A 12,673-nucleotide genomic window follows, 5' to 3' on the forward strand; every position below is an offset into this window, starting at 1 on the left:
TCCCTGGCTTGCTTTCAAAGGCCCAAAGCGCTCAATTTCGTCCAAACTCCCAAAGCCCTCAATTTGCAGCAACAATGGCGGTTGGGTGGAAGCCATTGTTGCCCCTAATCGCAGTCTCAGCTCTGTTCATCTACGAAGAGTGGGTCTCATCTCCTTCCTGCAAAAGGGTACCTAGCCCTAACCTCCATGGCCATGAACCCAACCAGGACCACCCAGACGACCTCAAGGTCATGATGGTCGCCAATCTCCTCCTCTTGGGCTCCGAGGCCGGCTACTTCAACCTCCTCTTCAGAGACTACTACTTGTCCAGGTTCTTCACGGTAATACCAGCAAACGCAATTCCCCATTTTGCCCTCGCCTTCTCCATTTATTTACTACTGAGTTGACTGAACTTTTTATCAAGCAGAATTCTTTCCGAACTTTGAAGCCCGATATGCTGTTAGTGTTGGGCGATATCTCGGCCCGAGGTTACAAATTGCCGAATTCCAAGTACATTTCGGTGATTCACCAGTTCCAGCGTGTATTGGGTCCATTTCTCCGGCTGCCACTTCACGTTGTTCTTGGCGACCGAGATATCGGAGAGTGCGATAAGCTAAGTGCGGATTTGGTGAGTTGGGTTTCGGGTAGATTTCCGGGTCTTGACTCTGCCGGTTGCGGAGCCTTCGAAATCGGTAATGTGAGTTTCGTGTCGCTCAATGCCGTGGCTTTGCTTTGCGGGAACAATGAGCTGAGGTTCAGTGTGGAGAAGGTGGTGGAGAGTGAAAGCATGGATTTTCAGATGGGAAGCGAGCTTGAGGGAATGGATGAGAATGGTCGAGTGAGGAAGAAGGTTTATGAGTTTGGGTGGAGAGAGAATGCTATGTCATCTGGGTCTGGTCCTGTGCTCTTGCTTCACTTCCCATTAAACCAAACTTTAGCTGCTGCTAACTATGATAGGAGTAGGAGTTCAAGCATATTGGACGGCAGGTAGGTGCAAGCAATTGTTTGTGTTTCTGTTTTTCACTTCCATTTTTTATGTCTGATAGGAATTAGTTCAAATGCGTTTTTTTACATTTGACCTCATGGAAGCTGTAGTAAAAGACTGGCTATCAGTTTGTGCTGTTTATTTTGTTTTGTTACTCTCAGTTTGTAAAATGGCTGGAAGTTTTACTTCATGCTAATTGTAAATTGTTTACCCTTTGATTCTAGGGGACGTGTTGGTACAGGGCCATACAATTTGTTACACAAGCTACCTCCGAATGCTACTGAATATATCTTTCAAGCTCTCAAACCAAGGTGAGTTCATGTTCAGGGGAAGAGTTCTTATGATACTGTCATTCTTGCTTATTAGGACCATGTTTTTCCATTTTCTACAATCGTCTAGTGAATGCCGCATGTGTGTTCTTAAATAAAGCATGTTAGCGAGACCAGATTTAGTCTTCAAGGAGATGACTCCTCTGATTGTCATAACTTCTGTGTGTATTGTGTACATATGCAATGGTCTTAACTTGTCACCATTCCAGAGTATTCTGATATCTCATATTTCTAGGTCTGGTATTAATTTCTGATTAACTGTTTTCTCTGGTTGATATAAGAGAAGGAGAATATAATTAACTTGATTTATAGAGTACAAAATAATTGCATGTATGAGAAACAAAAAATGAAACTTGTACAGAACTGTCCTTGTAAAAACACAGTGTCTGCTTGTACAGAACTGTCCATTCACACGCCAAACACTGGAAAACAAAGGAAAGAAGTCATGATCTGTTTTGCAAAACATATAGGGTTTAAAAGAGAAATTTCTATGCAAGTTCCTTATTGGAACCTTCTCAGACTTTCCATTGCTGTGATGGTGGGGTATGGTACAATATTATGCTCTGAAGTTGAGGGGATAAATTCCACAAATCTCAGGAGTAAACTTTCATTTTTTATGTTTTCTGTGGGGGGTGGGGTTTAATGACGCTTTGGCTTTCTCTTTGTTTAACCAGGCTTGGTATATCCATGAATTGTTCCATTTTCCCAGATTTCCACTAATTTTCTGTTACCAAAGTTTCTAATACTGAAATGTTCCTCAGTTTACTTTATGCTCGTACAGATTTCTTTTTGACATTTTTATTGTGACCTTTTCCTGAATTCCTCCCAAAATATTCTTGTTGATGTGCCAATCAGATGTTGCTTCATGGTCCACTTGCATTTCAAATTACTGATTTAATCATCACCTAATATTCCTCAGTTTAACACGTATCCCTTGCTAGTGTCCGCATATGTCAGACTGGTGGGTAACGCCAGTTTGATGTTATGGCATTGATTGATCCTCCTCATGTGTAAAAGTGAAATGGGCAAATCTCATAATGAAAATTTAAATTAGGGTTTCCAATGTTTAATTTTCCAGCGCTTCACTTCTAATATTAATCCATGAATGCGTTCTCCAATTTACAACTCACAGTGTACCTCGAATGCCGAATTCACATCTTCACCTGTAAGCTAATCAGTTTTATTTCTTCCTTGTTTGCAGGATTGTTTTTAGTGCCCACACTCAGGAATTCCATGATCACTTCCACCCAGATGGGACGCGTGAGGTGACTGTTCCAGCCATGACATGGAATGCAAGGGATGATCCTGGATTTGTTGTTGCCATTTTCCGAAGGAACAAAGGAGAAGTAAGCGTCAGCTATTGCTCTCTAGCTAGGGAATCTCACGCTCTAATTGCCTATGTAACTCTTCTGATTCTTTTAGTATCAATGATGGTTTTCCCAAGCACGCCTAATTTAAGATGTTTAACACAAAGTTGACGCTATATGTATACTAAAATTTGTGTTGTGCATTATTTTCCCTACAATTTTATACGTACAATACTGTGTTGTATTTGGCCAAGCCAGAATCCTACCAAGGATAAAACTTTCTGTTTGCCAAAGTCTATTGGACCGTATCCTACTTATTTTAACAATGAATCCCCAGCTGCATTGTTTTTGGAGAAAACAGAGGTAAATACAAACTTCGTAAATATTGTACCAACCTGAAACTAAACCTACTTGAAAAACTTTTGTGATCCTGAGACATGTGTCACGTGGTGAGATGCCTTGTATAAATCAACGTTTGAGCATATTTATAGATCATCGAGTCCTTTAGCCTTTTGGACAATGCTACTAATTGATTTGGTTTTTGAAGAAATATACGAGTGCTGTTCAGCAAAGTCATGAAGTACTTCTTGCTACTCTTTCCAGCACCAATCAACCAGCTCCATTTGGTTTTTACTATTTAGACTATATATACTGGTATCATTTACCAACTAGAGCTTCACTTTTGACACACACGTCGCTTTTTGCGATGTTTATATACATAATTCATTATGGAATTCACATGCATCAATGATTCGCAATTATATGTATCAGCAATGCACAATCATCTTTATGCAAAATGATTATCTAGACATCATCATTTCATTAAATTTGACTGATATTCTCAGTACTTTGTTGCCTTTCTTTTAGTCCTCTTATGCTATTTCTGTCACTCCAAACACCTCCTCTTCTTGGTTTATTAACTCTGGACGACCTTGCTCTAATTTCTCTTTAAAACTCTTTCACCTATTGTTGCACCTAATATTCTTGATATTCAAAGCAATTAATTTTTCTTTAAGTGGTTAGTCTTACCAATATGAGGGTCCCAACAAAACTTTCTTCACGTTCAATCTTCACTTGCAAGTCACATATCTCATACTTTTTAACGTACTTATCTTGTATGTTCCATCGTATATGTACCGTATCATATTCTAGTGTACTATACAAGTAGTTCAATTCCAATTTACTCTCCATTGCACATATTTTTTTAATTTGGTCTTGTCCCTATTGTGCATGGGAGATAAGCAGTAATTCAATCAACACAATGGAGGGCAACGAACAGCTATAAACAGCTCAAGGTTGGTTTCCCATTTATGCTTCCATAATTAAAGATTTTCATTTTCAAAATGAAATCATACTTCCATTCTAAATTGGCAGTTGCAAGATGCAACCCTTCATAAATCAAACTATGATATCAAGAGGGTACTCTACATCTCCTACTTGCAAGAAATAAGAACCTTCTTCCACTACCATCAAACCACCCTCATTTGCATGGCTGAGGTGCTCACAAGGGTTCAAAATGAATTCAAGTTCAGCCCTTTCCCCAGCACTCAATATCACACTCTTAAATCCAACCAACTGTTTCATTGGGCTTCCATTGTTGGGATTTTTCTGACCCACAAAAAGCAACACAGGGTGCTTTCCAACCATCTCCCCATGATTTTTGACCGCAACTCTGACTGGGAACTTCTTTTTCTCACAGAGTTCTTCAGTTAAATCTGGGACTAACCGGAAACGGCCGGAGTCTGAGGACTCAACTTTGGGACTAATGGTTGATTCATTTAAGTAAAGCTTGTTTTGAGCTATTGAGGAGGCAAACTCATAAATGTAGTTGGAGTAGCTGAGGCCAAAACCAAAGTCATAAACATTTCCGCCTTTGTAGAACCTGTAAGTGCGCCCAGGATAACCTGTTTTTGTGTCAGGCCTCATCCTCATGTCTGTCATTGGTATCTTGACATAATCTTGTGTGTACCAAGTCACTGGCAATCTTCCACCTGCATAGCAAACATTAAATAATTCAAGCATTTTGTCAAGAAAATGTTATCATCTGTCAATCTAGAATTTGAACAAATTCATTAGGTGGACTTTCGTAAAAGTAAGTGTTCCATATTCACAGTTTGACAACATATGATGTCAAATATTCTCTTGCCATGATGTCAGATATCTGGCAAGAGAACGGTTATCCAGCTTTGTCAATTGGTTCTTCTAAGCATTGTCAATTAATTTACCTGGATTGTGATCACCAAAGATGATTTCAGCAATGGCAATTCCTCCGGCTTCACCAGGATATCCAGCCCACAAGATGCCTCCAATTTTTTTGTCATACTTGGCTGGAGTTATGTCAACTGGACCCCCACTAAGAATCACAAGAATAACAGGTTTTTTAGCAGCTTTAGCCACACTGGAAATGAGTTCCTGTTGCTTTCCAGGCAGGCCCAAGTGCCTTCTGTCATGCGCCTCTCTCTCTTGACTTTGGTCCAGCCCCATAATCAAAACCACATAATCTGCTGCTTTTGCTGCTTCAACTGCTTTATCAATTGTAGCTTGGGGACACTTAACTGTGTCACAGCCTGCTTCAAAAATTGTGTACTTAGCATAACCCTGCAATGCTTTTAATGGGGTTATGGATTTACATGGACGGCCATGATAATTTCCAAGAAGTGTTTCTGAAGCATTGGCATTGGGACCGATGACAGCAAGAGAAATGGCTTTTGATTTAGGCAATGGGAGAAGTCTGCCAGAGTTTTTCAAAAGCACTATGCCATCTTGAGCAGCTTCAAGGGCTAAAGCCTGGTGCTCCTTGGAGCACGCTTGGTCTGGACCAATGTTGCCATAAGGTTGCTCGAGTGGACTGCCATCAAACAGGCCTAACCTCATCCTTATAGAGAAGAGGTTGTGGAGGGCTCTGTCTATTTCAGACACATCCAGCTTTTTCTGCTGAACTGCAGATTTAGTGTGATCCTTCAAGTAGGATCCACAGTTCATATCCATGCCTGCAACATTTAGTCAAATGTAGAAGCATGTTAGAGATAGTCCACTACCGTACTGCGAGGTATTGGAATACGATTAAGTGTTATACCCCCTTTTACGTTTTATAATATGTGTAGACAATACGGTTATATTACAACACGTGAATAAATTATGTCACATGACCATATTCCAATACCACACTATGATAAGTCCAATTTTGGAATTTCTTAAATCAAATTTTGTACCAATCAGACACCATAATCTAAAGATTCCTTCTTTCCTTTTTAGATCTTGACTCAAATCAGTTTCATTTTAGAATCCATGTATCTTATCTTTGATGGGTATCTAAAACAACAGTCTCGATCTCTTGGACCACAGGGGTCCAAGAAATTGTGGTCACCCACCGATGGATATTAATCCAATGGTTCAAAAAAGTTTCTTAAAAGGAGTGCAAGAGTGAGTGAACCATTGAATTTGCATCCAACGGTAAGTGACCACAAATCTCTTGGACCCCTGTAGTCCAAGAGATCGGGACTGTCTAAAACAATCCAACTTTCCTCTCACTTGTTACTAGCAGAAAAAGGGAATTGATAATAGGCTTATAAGCCATGCATCCATAAAGAGAACAAGAAGTCCATTTTAAGAGAACAAGGACCAGCTACTTTTTTTTAATTTTGACTTTCAAGCAAAAGACCATAAAGTTTGATCAAGTGGGTGGGCCCATATATCCCCAAATGGGCCCTGACCTCAAATCAAAAGATAATGCGCACAGAATGTACAGCCCAACAGGGGTAGGTTTGACATTACACAACAAAAAAGTACTCAGAAACTGAGAAACAGACGCATGTGGCATGTCATGGGAAAATAAACAAATTAGAAAAAGACGAGGGAGGGCCCCACATTACCTGCTTTGAGCACATCACCGACTGCATCTTCGGGCGTTTTAGCGTACCCTTGCACATCGCGAATGATGGACACCGCATCGCAGTCCGACGTGATGTACCTGATCATTTTCGAATTCAAGCTCATCAATAGCTGGATTTTATTGACATTGAGAGTTAAAAACAGAAATTTTATTTTATCAGGCATTTTTTGTCTTTTTCTCACAGACAATATTCTAAATTACCCTAAACTCGGGTATAAGAAGACGAGCGCACTACTTAACCAACTAGTCTCACCAACATCTGCTTTGTCTTTTTTTTTTTTCCGCATTGAAAATACGAAGTTTTAAACTATTTTAAACTGTTAATTATATGTCGACAACAATGCAGAATCAATATCTTATCTTATCATGAAAATTGACGTAAAAATGTCCATAGTTAAAGGGAAAACGGTGATCGCAAAAGTAGATAATTCCAAACAAACCATGATGAGAAAAGAAGCACAGCATTTTGTAATTAAAGTAAAGTACCCATGAAAATCCCATTGGCCTCTAGCAACCTTGGTTAGGAGATTGTAATCTGCGCAGCTTGGAACCCCATTGACACGATTATAAGCACACATTATGCCACTGGCTTGGCCTTGCTGCACGCAGCTCTTGAATGGAGGCTGATACGTGTCTGCTAGGTCTTGCTCACTCACCTGCAAAACACCCAAAATAAAATAAAATCAATGCCCCAATAACACGTTTATAAATATGAGATAATTATATTTCGTTTTTATTTTTCTCTATAAATATGAGAACACCAAGGTATGGTGGACTGTGATCTCTGTTTTTCGACCGACAATACACACAAGAATAATGAAAAATTAATTGAAGTGAATTATTAACTGACAAATTCAAAACCCAATAAAGTTCTTCTCAATATTTATCAAATTAAATATATAATTTATGGCACTTAATCCAAGGAGGAATCTTGAATTTTGCCCAACAAAGTCACAAAGTGACTGAAACAAAAAAGAAAAAAAAAGAAAAAAAAAGAACAAAAAATTCCAAGCAAGAATTTGAATGGACCAATTGAAGAAAACTCACACGAGCATCGAAGCCAAAACGCGTGACGCTTTTCCAGTTGTCCAAATCATAAGCTGTGAAATGCTTGCAGCAAGCAGAAGCTTGAAGACGACCACCGACCTTGAGCTTCCCTCCTTCAAAAGAATCGCCTTGAACGCCTCTCACATACGACACGGCGTATTTGCCTACCACCAATGGGTCTTCGCCAGGTGTCTCCTGCCCTCTCCCCCACCTTGGGTCCCTGAAAATGTTAATGTTTGGTGCCCAAAATGTCATCCCTGTTGCTTGCCCAGCATTGTACAATGCCCTAGCTTCAGTCCCAATCACCTAATGAACAAAGTAAATAAATAAAAGTTTTCATTTTTTATATTTATTTCGAATGAAAACACAAAAACAAGGACATGGGTTTTGATGTGCAGCAAAGAGAAAGTAATGGGTTGTAATTTTTTGGACCAGAAAAGTAACAGAGGCCGAGTTTGGTTTTGTTTGACTCGGTGAGCTGACTCACCTGGCCAATGCGGTACCAGAGGTGTTCGTTGAAGGAGGCGGCGGTGAGGATGACTTGAGGGAAGCTGGTGGCGTTAGAAATGGTGCCGTAAAGATTGATTCCTTTGCCGACGTCGGCGACGCCGTGTAATGCCTCGGACCACCACTCGTAACTCGGGATGCCGAGTCGGGGAATCGGAGGGGCCGAGTTAACGAGTTGGGAGATTTTCTCATCCAATGTGAGGCGCGAGACCAGGTCCTGGACTCTTTGGTTGATGGGGAGGGCGGTTTTGCAGAAAGGGTAGGAGCTGGTTGATGGCTGGGACGAGTCACAGGCATATGGAGGCTGAGTTGACTCGGTAGGGTAAATGAGGAGGGTGGTGAAGAAGAAGAAGAAGAAGAAGAAGAAAAGAGGTGTGGGAGGAGTGAGAGCTTGAAGCTTCATGGTGCGTGGTTTGGTTAGATGCAGAAGTGAATGCAGAAAAAAGTGAAAGTTTATAGGGCAGAGGCATTGACAAAGGTCTGTCACTGATGACTGAGCCCACTGCTGGTTTAAGGTCATTCTCTAATTAAGATAGGGGTTGTGCTAGAGGCGCTCTATTAGAGAGTTGGTGTCCAAAGTTGATGCCTCTAGCATTTTCCTTAAGATAGTTTATTATATTACTAAAATTGTTTATTTTATTTTTTTTACCTTTGTTTTTGGGTGAGAACAAATTGTTTCTAAGTGAAAATTACTTTATTATATTGGTTTTATTTTTATTTTTAAATAAATGATATTAGAGAAGAAGATGAATTGAACTAGGACCTCGAATGCATTAGTAAATGTTCTTAATTATTTGAAGGCTTATTATCACAAAATGTCTCTGACGTTTGCGAAACTATCAGATTGCATCCTTAAAGTTTTTTTTGTATCAATTATGGTCCCTAACGTTAATATAGGTGCTCTTAAATAGTCCATTTGTTAAAAAAATCGTTAAATCCCCAATTTTATGAGGGATATAATCGTCAACTCCCTTTTACCTCTCACGCTTCAAATGTATTACCTCGTGGTCATCGTCAACATCATCAGACCCATTTCTACGCTTTTTCTGATAAATAAGGTTTTTCAGTCGTAGGAATTTGGGCGGTAAAGCTTCTGCAAAAGTGTCTGAGAGAAGATGGATGAGGCAAATGAGCGTTGGGAGACCGAGACCAACCTACATTTGTGCACTCAGGGGGTCTTGACCAGGTGTAGAATCTCCAAATCCAAGCAATTGGAGATGGCAGCGAGGCCTACGTCACTGACCTGAAGCTTTTCTAGATGGATCTCAACCATGGAGGTGACTTGCTCTGCTATCACCTGGAGAAGCTTGTCCCAATCGCCAGAGCACCTGAAAAGCTTCAGAGTCCTCAAATTCTTCTTTTTTCTCTGTTATTTGCTTTTGGGCTTTTATTCGTCGAGTGTAATAAAATAACACATGGATTTTTGCGGCACTAATAGTTCTGGGAATTGGGTTTTACTGCCAACGTCTAATGCATTAATTCTTAGTTAATTTTTGTTTCTTTTTTGTTGTTTTTTGGTGTTGCAGAGTACAAATCAGAGTAGCATAGAAGCTTCAGAGCTCAGACTGAAACGACAAGTCGTCGGCAAGTGTGATCGCAGTATGCTTCTAGCCATGACGACGACATGCCGGCAGATCGCAGTATGCTTCTAACGTGTGTTGTTTACAGTTCAATTTGTTTATGTTATTCCCTTCCATTTTCACCCCTTACCTTTAGCAATTCCAACAAGAAATGGAGAGAAATGGTTCCAAATTGGTGGCAAACGGGTCTGAGTCATTGAAGAGGTCAAAAGGATTGATTTGATGATTATACCCCTGGATTTAACAGTTTTTTTAACAGATGGACCATTTAAGAGCATCCATATTAACGTTAGGGACCACGAGTGATACAAAAAAACTTTAAAGATGCAATCTGATAGTTTCGCAAACATCAGGGATGTTTTGTGATAATAAGCCTTATTTGAATTATAAGTCCCTTAATTAATTTATATTTGAATTAATTTTACGGATTGAAATTTGAGGAAAAAAAAATAGACAGAGAGGGAAAAAGAGGAGAGAGTAGTTGATGGATACAATCAAACAAACGAGTATAAAAAAGAAAGCAAAAGATATATAAGACTCAACCACTTCACTCAGCCTCACTATCCTTATAAAACTAGCACGTTACCTTTTTACATGTAATATGAATTTTATTAAAACCAAAACCTTCTAATTTCCTGCTGGAAATTTAATTAAAATCTTTCAACAATCACTATTTCAATTCCTTGTAAATTAAAACGAAAAGTGACAATGAAGCCCGTCAGTGTGAAAATTCGTCGTAATTTGAAGCCCATAAGTTTTGAACTTTTTCTCTTTTCAAAGCCCATCAATGTGTAATAGACGTGATATTAAAACCCATCATGTCAACGTAGGAATGGCAACTAGGCCAGTTCGGGTTGAGGTATGACAATAACCGTCCTCGTCTTCGCTCCCCATCCATGTCCATGATAAGAATTTTTGGGGAATTCCCGTCCCCATCCCCATTGGGGGCTTGTCTTCCAAACCCGCCCCCGAATCCCCAATTCCTCGATTTTTATTTTTATTTTATAAAAATATTTATCTTATATTAAAACATTGAACTTGCAGACAAGTGGTCTCATATTCGAACCTCATTGTATCTTGACAGTGTGAGAAAATCAGCATACATGCTCACCTCATTATTTGCTTTTGGCCCCTTTGATGAACCTAACCATAAAATATTTATAAATTATGGCCAAAGCCCCAAATAATTCTTCTAATATATTCTCCAAAGATTTAAAGCAAATGATCAATGGCTCGTTTAAGCTTCTTTTGATACTAGAAGTCTAGACGCATGTTGCTCCTGATATTTGTTTTACTTTTCTTTCATGTTATTGTTCTGTTTAGTTGGATTTTGGTTTGATGTAGATAATGTTGTTATGGTAAATACTCTGAATATAGTATTTCAATGTGCCCATGAAGATTATACATTAATACTTACCAGAAACTCTGAATATGGTAAATCCATTGTCTTGCCGGCTATGACAAGGCAATGGAGAGGTGCTCCAAAATCAACAAAATGCAGTTGCTTCATTTTATCAGAAACTATCTTCTGATCCTCACTTCCCAGCCGAGCAAACCCAACACACATACTGTCCTCATCATATGCTGCAAGGTGGGTAATGCAAAAATCAAAACTACAGCGACTAGAAGTCATCGTCTTATGTTGTGTACAAGCCAGACAATAGATAACATTGACAGTGAAGTCCTCAAGATATGAAAATTTTGGGGTCCTTACAGATTCTCCTCGATTGTCCTCAACCTCCAAAAGCTGCTCAATTGTAGTGTTTATTGACATATATCTAGGGGGTTCATACTGCGTCCTTCCACTGAAAGATTCAAGGGAGGCAGAAAAGAGTAAATAAGTCTATGCAACAGCAGAAGCACAAAAAACATAAAAACAAGACACAGCTTGAAATAAAAAAGAAAACAGTCAATCATTGAATACAGACCTGCACAAAGATTCCAAAGTCGGTTCCTTCATGTGTATATCTACATTGAAAAATAATTTGTGAAGAAAGTTTATAGCAAGATAAGCGTCATGAGAAAGAGTATTTAAGACCCAACCTAACAATCAGAGAGTATGCAGTCCAAGCCCGCTATTTTTCGAATCTTGTGGTAAAAGCTATCAGGCCTCCAAGTTTCAGGGAAGAATAGAATTGAAACTCTCTCTCCATAGTGGTAGAGTTGTAATCCACAGATTCCAACTGCATTTGTCACTGAGGCATTAGGCACCACTTTCCACATCAATCCCCAACTTCGTGGCTTGAACAACAAGATCAGTGTGAGTTGTAGCTCTGTGTTCCAGATCAAATTATGCAAGAAACGAATTCAGAAAAACCCAATTGATCAAATAAGTCTCCCATTCAATCATAATTCCTACACTTCAATTGGTCAAATAACCCAATTAAAACATAAAGTTGTTTGGAACCAAATTTTAATTACGTAGTAAAAAATAGTTCTTTGGAAACAAATATATATAACATAATAAACTGACATTCCAAAGAAAGGCATACATACCCAAAAGGATCTGCAGTTAGAATTTGGTCGGCTTTTTCCTCCACCGTTTTTCTATCTGTAACTGTGACTGGTTTTCCATACAAGTTTTCCTGTGCGTTGAAATTCCTTCTAAAAATCTGAACACGTACGTTTTGAAAACAAATAGAGCAAGAGAGGGAGACAGAAGAATAGCCATACCAACGTGGAAAGGCCGTCGGAAGAGAGTAGAGAAGTGTAGGACTCTATGAAAACCTGGTCACATCGCTTCACTATTTCTAAGCCTCTGAAGGTGATGTCTTTCTCATCCGCCAATCCCAGTCCTACTATGTACAGCATCCCTCTCAGTCTCGCCCCTCTGATTGGTGTTCTTGTCTCCGACTATCTTCCTTGTCTACCTTTGTCGAGGGTTTAAGGTTTACTGTTGTTTTTGTGGGGCTTTTCTCTCTTGCTAGGCTTGTTAAGGCCAACCATCCAACACAGTTCGCATGGGCTGGGCTGTAAAAGTTGGGGCCTTGACAACAAAATTTATTTATGAGATATTTATTCAAAAATTCATTTTAGCATGACATATT

The 12,673-nt window shown here is 39.4% G+C and overlaps 2 protein-coding genes and 1 pseudogene across 3 annotated transcripts; 1 reads left to right on the forward strand and 2 right to left on the reverse strand.

The window, feature by feature from the left end:
• Positions 1 to 2,853, forward strand: LOC110752954 (uncharacterized). The gene is made up of 4 exons (XM_021953732.2): positions 1 to 320; positions 407 to 966; positions 1,189 to 1,275; positions 2,495 to 2,853. The coding sequence occupies exons 1-4, from the start codon at positions 75 to 77 to the stop codon at positions 2,769 to 2,771; spliced, it is 1,170 nt and encodes a 389-aa protein (XP_021809424.1). The 5' UTR covers positions 1 to 74; the 3' UTR covers positions 2,772 to 2,853.
• A 1,024-nt stretch (positions 2,854 to 3,877) lies between these two features.
• On the reverse strand, positions 3,878 to 8,536 carry LOC110753388 (Glycosyl hydrolase family protein). Its single transcript, XM_088246932.1, has 6 exons — positions 8,027 to 8,536; positions 7,540 to 7,845; positions 6,979 to 7,148; positions 6,473 to 6,570; positions 4,826 to 5,590; positions 3,878 to 4,591 (listed from the first exon to the last, which is right to left on the reverse strand). Exons 1-6 carry the CDS (start codon positions 8,447 to 8,449, stop codon positions 3,999 to 4,001), a joined length of 2,355 nt encoding a protein of 784 aa, XP_088103058.1. The 5' UTR covers positions 8,450 to 8,536; the 3' UTR covers positions 3,878 to 3,998.
• Positions 8,537 to 9,020: 484 nt separating this feature from the next.
• On the reverse strand, positions 9,021 to 12,673 carry LOC110759562 (putative diphthine methyl ester synthase; annotated as a pseudogene). Its single transcript, XR_015834091.1, has 8 exons — positions 12,300 to 12,673; positions 12,123 to 12,211; positions 11,670 to 11,899; positions 11,555 to 11,594; positions 11,341 to 11,431; positions 11,196 to 11,210; positions 9,290 to 9,343; positions 9,021 to 9,200 (listed from the first exon to the last, which is right to left on the reverse strand). The product of XR_015834091.1 is annotated as a putative diphthine methyl ester synthase (transcript).

Source organism: Prunus avium, chromosome 1, assembly GCF_965620075.1.
Source record: "Prunus avium chromosome 1, drPruAviu1.hap1.1, whole genome shotgun sequence".
Classification (NCBI taxonomy): Eukaryota; Viridiplantae; Streptophyta; class Magnoliopsida; order Rosales; family Rosaceae; genus Prunus; species Prunus avium.